Source organism: Bos indicus x Bos taurus, chromosome 2 (genome assembly GCF_003369695.1).
Source record: "Bos indicus x Bos taurus breed Angus x Brahman F1 hybrid chromosome 2, Bos_hybrid_MaternalHap_v2.0, whole genome shotgun sequence".
Classification (NCBI taxonomy): Eukaryota; Metazoa; Chordata; class Mammalia; order Artiodactyla; family Bovidae; genus Bos; species Bos indicus x Bos taurus.
This window is the reverse complement of record NC_040077.1, coordinates 79,314,820-79,337,149: the sequence shown is the minus strand read 5'-3', so window position 1 is coordinate 79,337,149 and position 22,330 is coordinate 79,314,820. Positions and strand designations below refer to the sequence as shown.

Genomic DNA, 22,330 nt, shown 5'->3' with positions numbered 1-22,330 from the left:
GATATTATGATTTGTAGTTTTAAGAAAATTTAGGATAAAATTATCTAACAAATTTATCAAGCTGTATACACCAAGGAGTTCTTTATCTCATTTTATGTAAGTTATATTTTAATGTAAAAAGAAATAATTACCTTAGTAAAAAGCAAACAAAAAAACAGAATGATTTTATTTCTGAGCTGAAGTCTTTAAATGAGTAAATAATATGATTTTTCTTTTTTTTGGCATAATTTTTCTGACTGACAAGACCAAACTGCAACATAAGATATCTTTATGTCTGATTTACAGCATAATAAAAAGGTCATTCTTTAAAAACTATTTCAGAACTTTGTTCATTTTTCCAAGGGCCTCTCTTGACTGACTTTTTAAATCAAATTATTCTCTCTGAGGTGCCCTCATATTTTTATCCTTTTTATAATTCTGCTGGATCCTCAGATGTCAGTGGTTATACCTGCAGTGTGATTATATCCTGAAAATCAAATTTCATAGGCTTCATGAAATCCTGCATCTTTTGCGAATAACTGATGGGCAAGAGGCTACGTATTACATTATATTGTCTTAACTACCATGCTAATCATATCAGGAGCCAAGAGGAACAAAAATAATGACAGTATGGGTAACCAATGTTAAGTGAAGAAAGGCGAACTAATTCTATTAGTGGTCAGTTCATTAGTTGAATAATTTCATATTTTGCCAAATCTACTTTTCCTAATCAAATCTGTAACTTTAGTTCCTTGAACAATAAACATTCAAATAAAAAGACTACAACTGTGAATAATGTAGCTGAAATGCCTCACAAAATGTAGTAACAAGTATTATTTCAGTTGAGTTTTTAAAATTAAACTAAAATTTAAACTTCTTTGCCTTCTTGAATTTATGTCATCTCAAGGGGCTAATTACTATTAGAGAAGATGCTCCTCTCTACCTCATGCTCATTGTTATGCAGCGAGCAAATTTAAGTTTTAGAGCTGGTTTTGATGAATTTGAAATAAACTTACCTCTGTCCATCTACTGTACAAACAGATACACCCCACAAATCAGGGCTGAACTTGGCTAGTTGAGGAATATAATCTGCAACCTATCCAAAACAGTGGAAAGAAATCAACAGATAAAATATAAAATATTCTCTTCTATCAAAAAAATTTCTCAATTTAGCTTCCACCAATGAACATTTTGTAGTACTCACTGGGTTTGTAATGTATCTTTTATAACAATATTCATAAAAACTAAGGGCATAACTTGAGGATTACAAGTGAGATCTAAGTGACCTCTCAGAGTCTCCGTCACCATCTGTTCTCTATTGCATTCTCTCTTCCTAGAAAAAACAGTCTAAGAGGAACTAGGAATTGATTTTTTTTTAAAAGGGAAAAAAAATTTATTTAATCAGGGTCATGATAATAGGGTTTCATAATCTAAAAACTTTTAATATCAAGAATAAATAAAATAGCCCTTATATTATGTAGAGGATTTTTAAAACTGTAAACATTTTATTTAATATTTAAGGATATCATACCTGCAGAAATTCCCAGGAAGTTATTTTTTAATTAATTAAAAGTATAAAGGTCACCTTAATCGTTTGAAAATCAAAAAGATTTCTTTTTAACGAAAATAACAATTAACCATAATATTTGAAATATTTTAAAAGCACTTAAAAAAAAAGTACAAAGCACTAAGCTTCCCTGGTGGTTCAGACAGTAAAGAATCTGCCTGCAATTCAGAAGACTTGGTTCAATCCCTGGGTCAGGAAGATCCCCTGAAGAAAGAAATGGCTACACTCCAGTATTCTTGCCTGAGAACCCCATGGACAGAGGAGCCTGGCGGGCTACAGTCCATTGGATAGCAAAGAGTCAGACACAACTGAGTGATTTAAACTTCTGTTTACTTCTGTTACTCTAAAAGAACTTAATCCAGTGGTTTCACTTAAATTTCTTACTTAGTAAAACACAAACCACATAATTTTACACTCTACACCTCAAGTTTAGCTAAATTTATTCAATTATTCGTTTAGGAAAATATTCACATCAAAAACATTACCTTTCCTCCAGACTGCTTTTTAGCACTCTCATATAATTCATCGATATGTGAAGTAAAAGACATAAAGTCAGGAATAACAAACTTTCTTCTAAAGGCTTGTGTCAACAAAACAATGTTGCTTTGAACACATCTGTGGAATATGAGAAAAAATTAGTACTTGCTAATAATAACAATATTAGGAGAATACACAAACAATAAAGAAATTCAACATTTTAAACAAATGCTAGAAATTATACTCTTTCTACATTATTTTCTTTCCTCCAAGCACCCTTTCATGTAGCTGCTTGTACGCTACTGAACAAATTAAAGAAGTAAATTAGATAGCCTAAAAACTGCATCAAAGATTAAAACAACAGAGCATTCCACCAGGTTAAGTACCAAGACCATCTAAAAACAAGACTTTTTCACCTACCAGACATGATAAGCATTCAGCATGACATCTGGTTAACAAAAATCCACCTTTAATACATAGCTGAGATCCTCTTTATTTTTCCATGAAATAACCTCAGACATATGTCCCTTAAGAAAAAACTTGACAAAAAACTAAACATTCCGTATTTTAACATATTTTCTATAAATTACATTTTGAAAATGCTGCATTTCTAAGCTAAAAACTTAGTTTAGTCAGATTTGTCTCTAACATAAAATACTTAAACGCTTGCAAAAATAATGTTTAACTTTAAAAAAATATATAATAGTTTAATAATTTTATATTACTTGAATCACCAAAAATGTTTACATTATTCTATGCACTGTTAAGATGTGTAACACACTGTAGAATAAAAATGTTTCACTGTTAAAAACTATTTAAATGATATGGTAAACTATGTGGATGGGAAAGCATGAAATCTAATAATTTGAATCAATATTCTGCTTTGTTTTAAAAGGGTTTAAGCTAGAAAATCAATTTATTAATGTAACCCTAAAGAAGAGTTTTATAAATAGGTTAATAGCCAACTATATACTCTAAGCTCATCTTAAGTGAGTATCAGAAGTTCAATAATAGAACACTTAATCAATAAAGGAAGACACTGTAGACTTGAGCATCAAGCCATTATACCAACTAAGACTAAGCCCGTAACAGACTAAAAAGTACTAAGCTTCAAGTACTATTTATCCTGTTTAACCCTCAAAAGATGAACCCTTTAAGAAGGTAATTTCCCCATTTTACAGATAAGAAAACTCTGTGTAACCTGAAAGTTAATAACATGCACTAATCATAAAAGGAGAGTTGGAGAATAGACAGTCTCAATTTTTCAGTCCATGGTAAATGATAAATTTTTATCTCAGTATCTTAATTCAATGTTCTAAACGAAATAGCATATTAGAATTAAAAGCCAGATATCACATTTTAACTATTGACCAAAATCCAGAATATATACTCACTTGGTCAACATAAAATTAAACACTGATTTAAAATAAAATAGGTTATTTTCAGTGATAAACATGTGCTTTAATTACAACATGAAAAAGTTATAATCCTAATTTCCATTATTAAGCTATAGATGTAGAAATAACTGACATCCAAGAGATAATATTTACTTCAATAAACCAATAAATTTTATGATAGTTTCAATGTTACCTAATATTGAGTTTTGTCACTGACTTAATATTTAATATGCATCAAACAGTAATTCAACTTGCACATGAGAGTTACAAGTAATATATATGGAAAGACATTTCTTAGCAGAAAAAAGTTGGTAATTCCTGATCTTAAATTGCTATTCTGTATCAAGTCAAATCTACATCCTCCTTTTTTCAACAACTGTTGCATGAGAAAATATAAGGACTGTCAAACAAATAAAAATTATTAACCTTACTACTATTTACCTACTCAAAATTAATCAGCATTTTTAAAAGGAGGTTTTATATAAAAACTGTATAGTCAGTGAAACTGGGATTTTTTTTTCTTTTTTTAATTCTATTAGAAGGTGCTGGTAAAGCCGTGCTAACAGCCTTCATTGGTGAATTACTGTGGCCAGTCAAGGCAATATCACTCAGAAGAGTGTCTAGCTGCATAATGATGAGCATTCCAATCTGTAATTTTTTCTTGGAAGTTATTTTAATATGGATGTCATGAATCTAACTAGAAAATCAGAAGTCATATAAAGTAGAATGAAGAGGAAGTATTTATGGTTTTCAACAAGTGACATCTTTCTCAATGCTTTCTTTGTTCAGTTTTCTCATCCGTAAACTGGTAAAAATAATTTTACTTTCCCTAACTTAAATGTTTATGATTAACAACTGTTATGCACCATCAGTGTTTTATAGAATATTTCAAATATAATTTTTCATTAGTAAAATAACATAGTGGATAAGAATTTTCAAAGAAAAATCAAATAAATACAAAGATTACCACTCATTTCCTCCAAAACAAGATGATAAAAAAATTATGGTTACACATGATAATACTTCTAATACTTACATGGCTAAAAATATATGAATGAATAAGGTATTCCTTTTCAACACAAATTTTCTACTTCTACTAAGACTATTAGCATTAAAAACAATTGAGTATCTAGATAGGTACAGGCAGTCTCCAACTTTCAAACAGACTATGCCCAAAAAAAGTATGCTTAGAACTTATTTTCCCATTTAAAGAAAAATTCTACATGCTTCTCAGATTACCCTCAAAGGCTGAATATATATATTAACCAACAAGGTATTTTAGGTAAAATGTCAACACATTGACTTCAACCAAACCTTTCCACCTTTCTTTATAAATTACTTCTCTGGGAAAATGAATTCCATTATAACATCTGCTTTCCCAGTTGCATGAAAAGTGAGATAGTTTATTTCTGGCAACACTAACTAGAAAACTAATTTTGAAAACAGAGAAAATACTTCTCTGAAGCAATCACCTTTCCAGGTGACCTGAAAAGGTTAGCGGTCAGAGGTTCTGAATCTCATTCTAGGAATGAAAAGAGAAATCATATGCCTATAGACATAAACTCTTCCACTGCCTGCTCACATAGACCACTAAGCATCTGTCAAGTTGGGAACTGCCTATATTACAATTGTCAGGTTTTTTTTTTTTTTTAATTGGATTAGTGTTTAAAATAATGTTATTTTTAATATACTTATAGTAGAAAATTTTATGCTTTTCTGTTTACTCAGTGTATTTAAATTACTTTTTCAAATTTCATATTTAAACACAACAATATGTTTATGAAGCACAAAAAAACCTTAACCAGTGCTGAAAAGATATAAAATACTGCTTTCATGTAGGAATTCAAAGTAATTGCTCATACCCACAATCAACATACCTATCTTGAATCAAGTCTGACAACTTTATTCTCAGATATACTGAAATAACTCCCCAGAAGGCACTTTGCACAGAGTTCATGACCACTAAAAACAAAATAATCTTACTGCAAAAATACAGCTAACTAGAAATTATTTCCTTCCCTTCACAAAGAACAGGTTCGGAAGACCCAAAATTCCTAATATCAATTCCAACATGAACCTAAAATCTACACTTTATAAGGTCAGCAGAGTTAACAGCATCAAGAACCATGTGGTGAAAAGACAGAGATCTAAAATTGACAGCACTCACTGCTTCATGGTATGCCAAGATACTTGGGAGGATCTCAGTTAAATACTTATACCTTCAGATGACTTAATATTCCAGGATATTTCAGCAGATATCTAGAATAAATCATCTAGCCCCCAAAAGACAATAAAATAAAAATATATAAAAATACATACATACAAATAAACTTTCAAGGTAGATGCTGGAATTCTTTTCAACCTAAGCCTATAGTCAGGAAAAAGCCAAGGTTTAACAGTAGTGTTTATAGTTTTATTTTAGTTCTCACTCAAGTTTAGTTGTAAAATACCATATACTTCCTTGGGTTCCATGACAAACTTGTCTATCAAATTACTAAGCAATCAGACTAGTAGGAACACATTAAAGAAAATAAAGATTGGCAAATATAGGAAAATAAAAATATTTTCATTTAAGCAAATCAAGGCATTAATGTCCAAAGTTAGCATTAAGTTTTTAGATACTCTGGGAAAAAAAAAAAAGCCTATGCATTAAGCCTATGTCTGCTCTGAGGAGAGCAGCAGATAATGGAGGCATGTAAACCTAATGAATGCCGGCTGCCTGAAGCCTTCCCATTTTATGATGTCATCTAAATCAACTTGTAGAAAAGAAACAGAGACCATGCTGAGAAAGGCTACAAGATATGCAGATGAATTAGAGATCAATTTAAACAGGACAGAGTGTGTTGCATTCAAACTTAATGCAGTCTCCAGGTATTATAAATTGGAAACATCCATGGCTACATTTCCTCAGAACAGTTTCACGGTATACTCTTAGACCCAGTATATTACAGAACTTTAATGTGCACCAAGTTGTTCTAAGCAATTGATGTTTATAAATCCCCTCCCCTCTTTTTTCAGTTACACAAGCAGCACTGGCTTTCAAAGATGCAATTTTGTTTTAAAAGAAAAAAAACACCACATAGCATAGCAAATGACCATTAACGGTTTGGCAGAAATTTTTACTTTTTAAAAAGATCTTTGTCTAGCATGACACCATCTGATGTTGTTTGAAGAGTTAATCTTAACATATCCATACACTCTTTCAACCTGGGATCAGACGTTCGCAATCCTGTAGATTTGAGTGCCTGTTTTTAAAAAAATAAGAGTCTGTAAATACATAGTGCAAATAATGTATATGCTTATTCCAACTACAAGTTTTTAATTCCTGTATTTAAAAACTTCTACCCAAGACCTGAATATATATATATGGCATCTTAGTGTCACTATTACCCTCTTTCTGGAAAAGTTTCTCATTGTTTCTTTCATTTCCTTTCATTGATTACCTTGAAATGAGCATGATGAAAATTTGAAAATAAGAGAAATAGTGTCAGTCAGATGACTTTAAGACTACATTGCAATATCACCGTATATTGCTTCATATTACTGGTTTTTAAAAGTTAGGATAGAAAAATATAAAAACTTACTGTAATAAATTTATGAACAGGTATTTTCTCTTGTCCTTCTGCAATTGTATAGAACAGCAAATCTTCCAAACTAGGTAACAGACCCTGTTTTATTTTACTAAAGAGGAAAAAAAGAACACAAAATTAACTCTTATGTGAACTTTCAAGTAGATTTTAGCTACATCCATTTAAAAATAATCAATGAAGCAGACTACAGTTGATCGATTCCTCAAGACCTACTATCACATTAATAATGCCGATTTACCAAAATCAAACAGTATTACTGAAACCACATTGAGAAGTACGTTTAAAACATATTCATTAATTTACACAGATATTTTGTAATCCTAAATTATCTTTTATGGCAATTTCTTCCTGTATAGCCTAATACAATACAATCACCCAATACTAACTATGAGCCTAGAAAATGTTCAGGTAAGAGTCAATATTTCATTCTGTTGTTATTGTTTTTTTATAGGATGATTATACATGTGTAATGGAGAAGGCAATGGCGACTCACTCCAGTACTCTTGCCTGGAAAATCCCATGGACGGAAGAGCCTGGTAGGCTGCAGTCCATGGGGTGGCAAACAGTCGGACACGACTGAGCGACTTCACTTTACTTTTCACTTTCATGCATTGGGGAAGGAACTGGCAAGCCACTCCAGTGTTCTTGCCTGGAGAATCCCAGGGACGGGATTCCATGGGGTTGAAGAGAGTCAGACACGACTGAAGCGACTTAGCAGCAGTAGCATACCTATGTAAAACATGGTTGTGGTTTAGTTGCTAAGTTGCGTCCGACTCTTTGCAACTCTATGTACTATAGCCTGCCAGGCTCCTCTGTTCATGGGATTTCCCAGGCAAGAACACTGGTTTGTCATTTCCTTCTCCAGGGATCTTCCCGACCCAGGAAGTGAACCCAGGTCTCCTGCATTGCAGGCAGATTCGTTACCAACTGAGCTTTGAGGGAATCCTTGAATATAACACATATATTATAGTCGTATATTTGTTATAAACAGTTATATAAAGATATAGTTCAAATAATTAACCTGATTGTAAAATCTGAGGGAGACAGTAATTAAGAAAAGATTAGTGTACAAGTTCTCAAGTCCTGGCTATGATATTTACTAGTCAAGTCACCTTGGGTAAATTAATTAACTTTTCTGTGATTCAGTTCCCTCATTTGAGAAAGGGAGATGTGAGAATCAGTTGACTTAATACATTCAATACCCTCAGTGCCCTGCTTGGCAGAAAGTAATCAATTGTCAGTAGTTGTAGTGACTATTTCTAAAGTGACCTAGGCTTACATATACACATCAAATGCCACAAATCATAAAGACTGTTAGAATAAAAATGTTACCATAAAAATATATTAAAATCTTAATTAATTAATAAGCTGGTATACAATGATGCTGCTGCTGCGTCGCTTTAGTCGTGTCCGACTCTGTGCGACCCTGTAAACGGCAGCCCACCAGGGTCCACTGTCCCTGGGATTCTCCAGGCAAGAACACTGTGGAGGGGGTTGCCATTTCCTTCTCCAATGCATGAAAGTGAAAAGTGAAAGTGAAGTCGCTCAGTCGTGTCTGACTCTTAGCAACCCAATGGACTGCAGCCTACCAGGCTCCTCCGTCCACGGGATTTTCCAAGCAAGAGTACTGGAGTGGGGTGCCATTGCCTTCTCCGGGTATAAGATGCTATGATTAACCAAATTTTTAATCAAGAAAAAATTTTTTCCTATTCATTGCAAAGTTTTCAGATAAACTATAATGAACCTATAAATATTTTATTTTGGGGGGCTCTGAAACTGAAATGAACACAGTTTAATATTCTGAACATTCATGACTATCATATGTATTATAGTGATGTTATAAGAATTATAGATCTAGGGTAGACCAATCTCCTCCCCACCCATCACTATTTATTAAAATCAAAGGTACAAATACATGCATGTATTTGTATGCATGTGTATATAAAATGTCTGGAAAGGGCTTTACCTTTATTTCAAGAAAGAGAAAATTAGAGAGTGGTCCGTATATTTCTATTTTAAAAGACAACAGAATACAGTGTCGGCTCACAGAGCATATACATTTAGACATGCACATATAAAATTTATCCTCAAACACTAATGTTGGCATTAATGTCATTTATACTTGTTTTCAAAGCTATCATACCAGCTTCTTGTTTTTCAAGTCAACCCTATAAAGTACCAGAATTTCATGCCAATGTTTTAAAAAAAATAACACATAGGATTATTGTAATTTAAACATACATCCTGGATATATAATTACTCCTTAAAACAATTTTGGCTCTTAGAGAAATTTTTAAAATATATTTGGGATATTTTAATTATAAGAGTTAAAAATTATGGATAACTTTTGTTAAGTATTCTGATTAGCTGTTTTACATGCACTCTAATTCAATCCCTACAATGATGACAAAAATACTATTATCCAAAATAAAGTATGGTTCCTGGTACACAGTGGATGCTCAGTATATTTACTGTTTGACCAAAAAAAAAAAAAAAAAAACAGATTGACTCTGTCCCCATTTATCAGAGGCTCAGACAGGTCAACAAACTTTCCAAGACTACACAGTGGTAGAGATATATTTAGAAACCTCGTTCCTCTGAATTCAGAGTCCAAAATATATGCCTCTACAGTTTTGCTGGCTCTTAAACTTACTAGCTAGTAATTACTTTTATAAGGTATGATTTTTCTAGATCATACCCTGATCTAAAACCATTAAACAGCATTCAACAGTACTGATGACTTAATATTTAAAGAAAAATTGAGCCAGCTGTCAAAAACAATCAGTGGAAAATAACATACCAATTATTTACAGAAAATGGCTTGTTAAATAAACTTCAGATAATAGTTGTTTATCACTTTAAAAAACTGCAGAATAAGCTTTCTATGTATTTACCACACCAGTAAATGGTATTTGCTTTGCCTAAAAGCTGTGTTAAGTACCATAAAATATAAAGTTCTTCAGCTTATGGTAGATAGGGCAAAGAATTTTAAATGACCATGTTTATTGCCACAGCTAACATAAAAGGCTAAATATTTACTTGCTTTTGGACAAGAGACTAATTTTTATCCATTGGAGAGATATTTAAGTCATCCCTAAAATACTATGCTCACAAAATAAATAATAAACATAAATGTATAAAAAAGAGTTCAAAATTGATTTAAAAAAAAGTACTACCAATCTGAGCATTTAAAAGCTCAGACTCTGATCTGAAAATGAATTTACTTCAATAGTCTGGGGAACAAATGCAAAGGTTCTCCCCAAACTTTCAACCACACAGAAATTACCCCAAAGACCTTTCCTGATTTCATTACCTCCCTCCCCACTTCTTTCCCCAGGCTTCCCTGGTTGCTCAGATGGTAAAGAACCTGCCTGCAATGTAGGAGACCCAGGTTCAATCCCTGGGTCGGGAAGATCCCTTGGAGAAGGGAATGGCTATCCACTCCAGTATTCCTGCATGAAGAACTACATGGACAGAGAAGCCTGGTGAGCTACAGTGCATGGGGTTGCAATGTCAGACACAACTGAGCAACTAACACTTTCTTTCCCCAAATTTAATACTACTTTGTGGCACTGCTTAATGATATTATACTTCACCACTAAAACTCAAAAGCTAAAAACTGTAGTTTTTGGAATATATAGTAACTAGGATATTTCTGTGTTTAAGTTTTAATGACCAAAAAAAAAGATCATAACAGGAGTATGCCAAGGCTGTGTATATTGTCACCCTGCTTATGTAACTTATATGCAGATTACATCATGAGAAACGCTGGGCTGGAACAAGCACAAGCTGGGATCAAGATTGCTGGGAGAAATATCGATAACCTCAGATATGCAGATGACACCACCCTTATGGCAGAAAGTGAAGAGGAACTAAAAAGCCTCTTGAGGAAAGTGAAAGAGGAGAGTGAGAAAGTTGGCTTAAAGCTCAACATTCAGAAAACTAAGATTATGACATCTTAGAAGATCAGTCCTGGGTGTTCTTCGGAAAGACTGATGCTAACGCTGAAACTCTAATACTTTGGCCACCTCACAAGAAGAGTTTACTCACTGGAAAAGACCCTGATGTTGGGAGGGATTGGGGGCAGGAGGAGAAGGGGACGACAGAGGATGAGATGGCTGGATGGCATCACCGACTCGATGGACATGAGTTTGAGTGAACTCCGGGAGATGGTGATGGACACAGACGCCTGGCGTGCTGCGATTCTTGGGGTCACAAAGAGTCGGACACAACTGAGTAGCTGACTGATCAAGAAATTTACAAATTTACCAATTCTATAAACAGGAAGTGACACTGACTCTGACTACTGATCAACCAGTTTCCCAATACAAAAGGACAATTAAAACTCCTTAGTCTGATATTTAGTTAATAAATTGGCTATGTACTATCTGGAGAAGGCAATGGCACCCCACTCCAGTACTCTTGCCTGGAAAATCCCATGGACGGAGGAGCCTGGTAGGCTCCAGTCCATGGGGTTGCTGAGAGTAGGGCACAACTATCTATGCTACCAAAAGTTTCTAAGTAAAAAAACTCTATTATCAAATGAAAGGAAAATGAACTCAAAATGAGGAGGGGAAAAAAATGGAAAACAACTTACTTTGTCTTATTTTGTTAAATAATGTTTCATATTACTAGACCTTTCCAAACTATAAAGGCTGGGGTAATATCTTTTTTGTCAACTCCATATAACTCAAATGTATAATATAGTATAGTAAACCTATTAGATAATAAAAAACTTCAACTAAGTTAAAAAAAAAAAAAAAAAAGATGCCTACTAATAGAATACAAAAGAATGCTTTGGTGTTTTTACTTGTAGCTTCATTTTAAAACAATTATCTAAAAAAAATACCTGGGGCTGTTTTTAAATCAGTTTATCATTTTGATTTTAGAGTGATCTGATTGATAGAAAGCGTCCGTAACACCAGTAAACTGGCAGACTGAACCTGTAAAGTTGAAAGCTGAATTCATAGTGGCTGATCACATACCATTTAAAGTCTGACAAAGACTCTAAATCATTTTTCCCCAAAGCTAAGTATTAGAGAATTCAAAAACAAAATTTTACATTTTTTAAAGCTTTACTTTAAAAGGACTTTCTATTGTTTCATCTTAAAACTCCATGTGATAAAGCAAAGTGGGTAAACTGTCCCCAAATTACAGACAAAGTCAAGTAATATGGCCAATGTCACACAACTCAAGTGGGTGGACCAGATTTAGTCCTAGAAGTCAATACTTGGTTCCTAATCCCAGACTCTTTCTGCTATGCCACACCAACTGTGCTGAGTTGTTACACTCCATTTTAGGAGGAATACCTGGAGTTTATTCAAAATAAAGAAAGGTGAGATTCCTTACATATTGAAGAATTTCTAACCAAAATGCTAACAGGGAAACTACTTATGTTAGATGACCGAATTGTTACTCTGCCTTGTTAAAACTGCATCTTGTAAAATACAAAGCAAGGATGAGATGAGGCAGCTGTTATAGCTGGACTTTATTTAAATTTATTCAAAAAAAATCAAAGTAAGAAACACAAAAGTAAGCTTTATGTGAGAAGTGGCCAGGCTCTCTACATCAGCTGATGACAAAGTGTCCATATGTACAAATTCATGAGTCTAACCCAAGGGTACAATCTGCTTGACTTCAATGTGAGAGTGAGGACCTGGGCAGATCAAGTCCGAGATGTCCAACTCTGTTTGTCCTTCCAACCATGCACTCCTTTAGTCAAGTATCTGTTAACAAGTCATTCTAGTTGTAAAAATACAGATACGTGAATTCTATCACTGAAATTACTCTAATACCACACGAGAGATGACTTCCTCAAAATAATGACCAAACTAGATAGCACATTCAAAAGCAGAGACATTACTTTGCCAACAAAGGTTCGTCTAGTCAAGGCTATGGTTTTTCCTGTGGTCATGTATGGATGTGAGAGTTGGACTGTGAAGAAGGCTGAGCGCCGAAGAATTGATGCTTTTGAACTGTGGTGTTGGAGAAGACTCTTGAGAGTCCCTTGGACTGCAAGGAGATCCAACCAGTCCATTCTGAAGGAGATCAGCCCTGGGTGTTCTTTGGAAGGAATGATGCTAAAGCTGAAACTCCAGTACTTTGGCCACCTTATGTGAAGAGCTGACTCATTGGAAAAGACTCTGATGCTGGGAGGGATTGGGGGCAGGAGGACAAGGGGACGACAGAGGATGAGATGGCTGGATGGCATCACTGACTCGATGGACGTGAGTCTGAGTGAACTCCGGGAGTTGGTGATGGACAGGGAGGCCTGGCGTGCTGCGATTCATGGTGTCGCAAAGAGTCGGACACGACTGAGTGACTGAACTAAACTGAACTGAACTGAAAGTTAACAAAAAGCCCGATTTCAGCTACACATAAGGAAAAACAAAACAACTCTGAAAATGGTATGTGTTGCCTTCAAAGGTAATAAATTCTCTTATCAATGAGTATTCAAACAGAGATGGATAACAATCTGTAGCAAGTATAACAGGAGGGGAAAAACGTCAGCTGGGGAGATGGCTTTCAGGTCTCTTTCAATACTAAACCTAAAAACTTATAAAGTGTTATATTAATCTCCTAATACTGGAAGAAAAAACAAAGTAAGTCCTAACATTGTATGACCTTGGTTAGGTCATTTAATAACTGTAGCCAGTTTACAACCTATGTAAAATGAGGTGGAAATAGATGTCTTTAAAATCACTTCCAACTCTAATTCTCAGTTTTTGAGCTACTCAAAATTCCTATAAATTATATTCCTATAAATTTCCTCTTAAGTTCCTATATTAAAAATCATAAACTTTTACTCACTCAGGACTACATAATGTAGGCACAAAGGATTTAGATACATTTTACATAAAAGCTTAATTATCTGGGTTCTTTAAAAAAGTAATCAGATCAGATCAGATCAGTCACTCAGTCGTGTCTGACTCTTTGCGACCTCATGAATCGCAGCACGCCAGGCCTCCATGTCCATCACCAACTCCCGGAGTTCACTGAGACTCACGTCCATCGAGTCAGTGGGAGTATCTAATGCCATGAAACTATACATTTAAAAACAGTGAAAACAGTACATTTTATGTTGCATGAATTTTACCCCATTTTTTTTTTAAAGGTAAGGGGAATTGGGTATAGAAGGTGAGAATGAGGGAAAATAGCTGAATTGGAGACAGGGAGGCCAAGAACCAAATGTAGCAACTGATACAATAATTCACAGAAGAACAAACCATTCTAACCAAAACCAGGGTATTAGAGAAAATCTTACACAAATCCAGTTTAGTGCAAAGGCTACCAACAGCAAACTACAAGGGCCACCAGTTTTTATAAATAAAGTTTTACTGCAAGAAAGCCATGCCTACTCAAATCTACTGTCTATGCCTTCTTTGCTACAACAGATGCTTTGAATACCTTTAATAGACCAGATAGCTTGTGAAGCCAAAAATATACACTATTTGGCCCTTGAGAGAAAAAGTTTACCACACGTGCCTTGGAGCATCACTGTATTTTAGCACAGTATAGTAATACCCCCTTATAGTGAACCTAAGAAATGTTAAACTCTATTCATTACAAGGTTTTAATATGGCAGAAAAACAGGCAACATTTTATGAGACTTACACCAAAACAGTTAAGAAATTTAAAACTTTGATGTTTGAGGATAAAAGAGAATACAACTGGATAATGCCGATAGTAGGAGCTTTACAAACCCATTCACAATCTTCTTCAGAACTTTTTTCAATGTGATAATACTGTTATACATACTAGAAAAAGGATATCAGGATAGCAAACCAGGACAGCAGGGTAGAGATTTACAAATTTAAAATCCTTTCTCTGATTAGAAGTTATCATAATGAAAATCTTAAAAGTAACTATATGGAGGCAGGAAAAACAGCATCTGTTCTCACAAACCAACAACTGCTAACATTGTTTTGGCTTATTTCTACTACTTTTTCTAAGCATTTTTAAAAGCTTGAGATGACTTGACATCAGATTGCATAGAAAATTTTGTATTATAACTTTTGACTTAACATTATATTTTCCTATATTCCTAAAAAGTATCTGTATTCACTTTAAATGACTGAATAATAAACTCTCATGTGGATTTGCCATAATTTACTTAACCATTCCACTTCTATGGAACACAAGTTTTTCCCCACTTTTCTCTAAGCATAATACTGTGCCAAAAATATTAGTGAAAAAGCTATCTACACCTCAGTGTTGTTAACCTGGACTCCTAAAAAGGTACAAATATGAAATTTTTCTAAAGTTTAAAAATCACCAAGGGACTTTCTCGGTTCTATGCACCTGTGTTTCACAACCAAAATAATTTATACCAGGGTAGATTCCAGGATAAAATCATAGCAACAGCATCTCTATCTGAAAACTATTTACCTTACTTAGAGAAATCTACAGTTAGATATTTATTTATAAAAATAGTTACTTCATTTAGCTTTAAACATTCCTCTTAGTATCAAATGACTTAACAGTGAAACGGCATACACAGGCAACTTCTTGGTTTATAAAGAATTTGAAGACTGAGGTGCTTAAAGAATGCAAATCCTACAGGCAGACTTTCGGTTTCTACAGTCATAATTTTTTTTCACTTCAAAATCACAAGAAGGAAGTAGTGCCCTTTTTTTACTAATTTTTTTTAAAACTTGAAGACACCCACATATATCTTCAACAAATTTGTCTTCAAGGTGACCCTGATCTTTTTCAGACTAAAATTGTGTCTACTCCCCACCACCACCACCACTTTTTCCTACATACAAATGTCTTCACCAAAAAAGACTAACTCCCTAAGTTAGTTGATTTTTTTAGGTAGGCAGACTTCTTTATAAAAAATATAAAGCCTAGAAACAAGAAGCTAAACTCAAGTAGACTAAACCTCAGGAACTCCTTCAGTGAATGACATCTAAGTATTATTAAGAGCATGCAGTTTATTACAGATTATGTCCCAGTATTATCAACAGCTAAACAGATGCATGTGGTTTAAAATAAACATTAGGCCACCAAAAATTTTAACATGTACGTTATGGTTGGGCATTCAAACAAAACTACAACTCACTGATAACTGTAATCTAGAAAAAATATTTAGCAAATCACAAATAAAATGACTGAAGGGTTCACTGCAAAGTCCCACACCCAAAATTGAATATATTTTCTTTATGAAGGAGGGTTTTTAAGTTTGTATTGTAAATTAGTAGTAGCTCAGTTGTGTCCAACTCTTGGTGACCCCATGGACTGTAGTCTGCCAGGCTCTTCTGTCCATAGGATTTCCCAGGCAAGAACACTGGAGCGGATTGCCCACCCTCTTCCAGGGGATCCTCCGACCCAGGGATTGAACTAAATATATTTTCAATCTTGATTTCAATTTAAATGAATTGTAAATATGTCCACTTTTACAAATTAAAAGCAGATGATTAAAGGATCATAACAGAATTTGTCCCCTATTTAAACAGAGGTTCTGTCTTTTATTTAACCATGTATTACCTGGATGGGATGCCAATATTGCTTCAACTTCATTATCAGTACTATTCTATATAGAAGACCTAATTCAACATTGCTGAAATGCTTAAGTACTTAATCTTACTTTGAAATTCAATTTGCACAAAATATGAGGTAACAATTCTTTTCCTGCTACCATTTATTAAGAATAAATATGAACTACAAAAACAAAATCATACTATTTGAAGCTAACTGAAATCATTTGTTTGCACTTTCACTTTTAATATATTTTTAATTACATAGTTGAGCAAACAGCATTACTGCATCAAAGACGTGCAGCTTTTAACAGATTACTACCAAACTGCCCTCCAAGACAGTTGAATTTATACTTCCACCAGCAATGTAAAGAGTTCCTATTTCCCATACCCTTTCCATCACTTAATTTAACATCTGCCAATCTGATAGGGGGAAAATGATCTTGTTTTAATGGAACACTTTTGATATTGTATCCTGTATGCATTACCTATTTTCTAAAGGGCATACACCTACTGATACTTTCCGAGAATCATCCTTCTCTTTTTCTAATTAAATAATATAATGCCCAAACAAAAAGTAACTTTAAAAAACTTTCCCTCTTCTCCACCTGCTAACCCTTCCCAGAGATCCTTCACTAAGACAGAATAGACACATCTACATTTTGCAGAAGTGAAGTATGGCACTCTTGAGAGAGAAGACAGTATGATAAAAATGTTCATGTTGGGCAAGCATTGGCATAACATAAAAGTTAGTCAAAAATCTCAAATGCTACATAGCATTGTTTGATATAATCTGCATCCCAATCCATCACTGGTTTTCTGGAAGAAGTGGTATTTTGAAATTATAACTCTGTAATTAATCTTGAAACAACATGCAAAATAGGTTGAAATGAGACAAAAGAACAGATATATGGTGAAGATTTTAAATCTGAAGTCATCAGACTGCTGTTTGGTTGCTAACTTGCATATGACTCTTTGTGACCCCATGGACTATAGCCTGCCAGGATCCTCTGCCCATAGGGTTTCCCAGGCAAGAATACTGGAGTGGGTTGCCACTTTCTTCTCCAGGTCCTCTTCCCTACCCAGGGATCAAACCTGCGACTCCTACTTGACAGGTGGATTCTTTACCACTGGGCCACCTGGGAAGCCCCGAAGTCATTAGGTATGTGGAGATAAATATAACAAAGCTTGGATGAAAAATGAACTATTACCTACACAAAGATTAGAGGATATGCTGCTGAGAAGGCAGACAAATGGGGAAAAAGCAGAGGCCTCACAGCCTCAGGATTTATACCCAATGAGCAAACCCCAAAAGAGCCACAGAAAAAGAAAACAATTTAAAAAGTCAAGAGTTGTGTCAAGTGGTTTCCAAAATGATGGAATAATACTAACAAAATTAAATAAGAGCACTGCAGGGAAAACTGAGCAGAGATCATTACATTTTCCTGTAACATACTTAGGACAGTAGTAAAATCTTAACCTTGATCAGTAACCTAAACCAGAATTGAAGTTGTTGACAGAGATAGCATAGCCTTAAAAGACAACAGTTCAGAATTTGACTATGAAAAAAGATAACTCACATTCTACCTCCCTCCAGAATATAATATTGCATGGATAATAAAATATAAGATCAAGGAAAGGAGGAAAAGCGAATATCCCAGCCACATGAACTAATAAAATTGCTATGGTTAAGAATTAAATTCACTCTGATCTAACTGGTAAGCAAGGCAAAAGGGTAAACAGTCAATATTACATTGTTTTACATAAATTTTTTCCAGGAACCAAACAACAAAAAATTTTCATTTGAGCCTAAAATTCAAAGGCTAATCTCCTTGTAAGGTTTTACAATAAATGATGTAATTTTTTAACTGAAGAACTATACATAACAAATGTTAAACTCATTTTATTTTTCACATGGGTATTTCTTTTAATAATCCTCTACAGAAACTGGCAGAATCCTGAGTGAGTGCTGGCATCCCAGGTGACTCGCTGACTGAGGAATGACCTATACTTTGGAAACTGAGTGTAAGAAAGGATGCATCAACTGGAACCTTACCTCCCAGAATAAGAGAAATGTTTACCTCATAAAGGCAAAATGGATGAAGTCGAAGGAAGGAAGCTACATTTTGAAACCAGATCATTCAAGAAATGGAATCTTTAAACAGATTAAAATTTTTTTCACAATCATCGAGACCAGTACTCTTCACTCTATCTTAAATAGGAGATAGCTGGGGTTCACTCTTGAAATCCTTGATTGAAAGCTCTCAGGTTTATCACATACTTGGACTGCTCCTAAAATTTTCTAGCTATTACTCCAAACTTTGGTGTCAAAAACAGACTCTTTTGAACCACGGTAAACAAGGTTATCTTATTGGCCATTCAAACTCCCAGGACATTTGAACAAATATTCTTCAAGGAGTCCCTCCATAGACTGGTTTTCTTCGGGGGCTAGGAGGAACAGGAAGGGACATTTTATGTAGAATGGTCAATAAGCATTAGACAAAGTAAGTGTTCCAAAATTACTGCTAAGAAATGATTTATTTCAAAGGCAATGGCAGTACAAGCTTCTAGAAAACATGTAAATCACAAAAGCTCAATTTTCTCACTAAAGGGGGAAAAAAAGAGGGACACTAGAGCCATTGAAGAGACAGAACGGAAGACATTTTCTAGAGAAAGCCGTTCCCATCAAACAACCTTTAAGGACAACTTTCAAATGCTAGTAATCACATTCTTCTTTCAATTCTGCAAGTCTGGACATCTGTACTTAGACTAGTTACATGCCTGGTAATTCAGAAAAGTAAAGTGAGTACCATATAAACACACACAATTCTAGTCTCCAAAAAACGTTAAAGATGCAGAGATTTGACGAAAGTCTAGCTTTTCAAAACGTGACCACATTTGGGTCATCCAACTGAGGATGTTCAATGACCTACCCATAATCATAAGGGTGCAAAACCCTTATCACAGAATATCACAAATGTGGCCCATCACCAAGCGATATTTTTTAAAGTAACATTTTTCAGTCTAGGAAAACAATTTTAGCTCGGAATGTTTTAGGATGGTGCCAATTTCAATTACAGGAAACATTAAGCCAGGTCTGAGATTGAAAGTATAAGAAACCCACTTTCAGTTTGACTTAAGATAGCAATGTAAGAGGAGCAAAAAACAGATCACATACGGTCAGCGCAAAGTCAGAAAAACAGTAAGATATAAAGAAAACAGGTAAATATTTACCTACAGTGGGAAAAAAAGCTTTGTGTCCATTTATATTAACTCAAGACAAAATATCCAGGAAACTGCCTCACGTACTGCGTAGAAAAAAACCCCAATTTTGTTTAAAGATTAAATTGTCGTGCACAATAGGTGAGTTATCACCCTATCACAATTCATTTAAACCACAAAAGCTACTTAATTCGTTTTCAGAGTTAGCATTTTACCCGTCACATTCAATCCTGGCTATTTTCATATGTATTTTCAAAAACTCGCCCATCTCATGGAAGATGTCAGACGGGCCAAAGCTAGATGGTCCCCAGTGCAAACAGGTGGTCTGTACTGCGTGCCCCGTCTTCTAGGCCACATGACCCTTTTCCTCCCAATCTCATTGCGGAAACGTTATTTCCGGTGCCCCAGATGGCTCTACATAAGCCTTAAGAAGCCACTTCAGAAATGTTAAGAATATTCTGCTACATTAGGCTTCTTAAGAGATGGTGGCGGAGATCGAAGGAGGGATACGCAGAGAGAAACTCGAGCCCTTCTTGAAGCAAGGAGTCAGAAAGGCACAGGCTTTGCCCATCGCCAGACTCCTAAATGTCACTTGGTGATGTTCTTGTGGCATCACCGCCAAGGGCTGGGCGGGCGGCCAGGCACTGCGGCCCGGAGCCAGGGCGCTGAGCACGCGCGGCGTGGGACAGACACGCAGCCACAGCTCCAGCACGGGGGTTAGGGGAGGGGGGCACCAGAGGGGCCCTCCGGACCCTTGGCAGCTCCACCCGGCGGCGGGGAAGGGAAGTAAGGGCCCAGCGAGGGGCGCGGGCGGGGCCGGGCCTAATCACATGGCGCAGAAGGCGCAGGCCGCCCGGCATCTCTTTCTTTCTCTTTCTCGAACCTCCGCTCCCATCCCGCCCCGCCGAAGGCCCCTCCCGGGCCCGGGACCCAGGCGGGACGAAGCTTCCTGCGCCTCGAGTAGACACTCACTTTTCGCCTGAAGGCACCAGCTCCTTGCCCTCGTTGTTGGAGAACGCGTCCGTCTCCCCCGGGCCGTCCTTGGGGCCGGGCGCCTGCGGGACTGCGGGCGGCGACGCCCCAGGCTGCGGCGGCGGCTGCTGCTGCTGCTGCTGCTGCGTGGCCCCCTTGCCCAACTCCTGTAGGATCTCCGAGGGCGAGCTGGACAGGCCCTTCGTGAGGGGACCCGCCGACCGGCCGCCCCCGCCCCACCACGGGTAGAGCCGCGCGGCGGCCACCTGGCCCGTTCGTCCCCCGCCCAGGGGTCGCCGGCACAAGGTGGCGAGAGGCTGCGCCCGCCTCAGAACTGCGCAGGCGGCAGCAGGCGGGCGCAAGAGCAGGTCCCGCAGCATCGCCGAGCCTCGGAGTCGCATCATACCGCCGGGTCCGTCAGCGCCCGCTCAACAGGGGAGGATGCTCCGGACGTGGGCGACCGCTCTTTTCCGAGAATGCAGTCTCCGGCGCGACGGCCAGAGGGCAAAAAGAGGACAGGGGCAGAGACGTGGGTGTGGTGCCGGCTCCCACAGCCGCCGCCGCCGCTGCTGCTCCTCAGACTGCCGGCTAACGCTTCTCCTCAGACTCCCCACTTCCCCTTCTCCTCACACGGCGTAGGGCTCCGCACTGAGGCTGAGGCGCAGGGGCGGGCCCGAGACATTCCGCGCGCACCCTCCAGGAGGCGGGAGGACGCCGACGGCCTGCCCCCTCCGCCAGCTCCGATTGGCTCAGATCCTCGACCTCGCTTATGATTGGTGACTGGAGCAGTCAAATTTCTCTCGGCGCCTGGTGCGCAGTGTAGGGCGGCTGACGGGCGGCAGAGGGGGTACGGAGGGGGAGGGGCGGGGCGTGGACTCAAACTGACGTGTGAGGCTGGAGAGGCAGGCAGGTCTCCAGAGTAGCCCCTTCTCTCTGGCTTGGTCAGGACCGAGGGTGCTACAGATAGAAACTGGGGGCCAGTGGTCTCGTCCTTTTCAAAACGGATGGGCTCCTGGACTCTGGGACCTCGAACTGTTTGGGCAACTGATGGGTAAGAGCCCCTGCAGCCCAGGGGCCGGCCATCAGTGGGCTTGGTCGTGGCTGGAGTCTGGCCTGGCCATCGGAGCTCGGCTGTCCAAGCTTGCCGCTGGCCCCCGGCTATCCGGTAAGGGCGTGTGGCGACGCCTCTGAGGGCCGCGGACCCGCGAGGGCAGCCCCAGACGAGCTTGTCCTTCTCCCAAATGTTACATTTACTTGAAACTTTCCATGGTTGGCGACTGCCCAGATGTGAAGTGTTTTGGAAAAAATGAGCAAAATCCTTTCAGCTATGCGGCTTAGCCATTTGGAGGATTGGAGTTCGGGGGAGGGCAAAGAGAGAAGGGGAAAATCCAAAACGTGACAGCTTTCCTTTTTAAAAAATTGCTTTTAAAAATGTGCAGTGACATCTCAAAAATACTTTTGAACAATGATTCCCCTAATACTAGTTTGCTTGAGAACAAAATTGTAGATGCTTCTGTATTTTAAAGCTGCCTCATCGTTGTAAAATAGAAGCATCCAGATCCTGTTCTCTAAATCGTTTTCAGCCTAGTATCATTTTATCCATTTATACTTTTGGACCTGTAGGAAAAGAGCCAAGGATTTGATGAT

At 37.2% G+C, this 22,330-nt stretch overlaps 1 protein-coding gene across 3 annotated transcripts in view; it reads right to left on the bottom strand.

Annotated features, from left to right (window-relative positions):
- The window catches only part of GLS (glutaminase), an 87,434-nt gene extending 66,066 nt beyond the window's left edge, over nt 1–21,368 (bottom strand). The window contains exons 1-5 of one of the 3 annotated variants that reach the window (XM_027563093.1): nt 20,684–21,368; nt 7,005–7,101; nt 6,544–6,665; nt 2,032–2,161; nt 996–1,075 (exon numbers count right to left, since the gene is read on the bottom strand). In XM_027563093.1, coding sequence (XP_027418894.1) covers nt 996–1,075; nt 2,032–2,161; nt 6,544–6,665; nt 7,005–7,101; nt 20,684–21,087 — 833 coding nt within the window. In that variant the 5' untranslated portion in view covers nt 21,088–21,368. The remainder of the gene's footprint in view (nt 1–995; nt 1,076–2,031; nt 2,162–6,543; nt 6,666–7,004; nt 7,102–20,683) is intronic. The other 2 variants (XM_027563099.1, XM_027563108.1) reach the window with 2 other exon arrangements.
- Between the last annotated feature and the right edge of the window lie 962 nt (nt 21,369–22,330).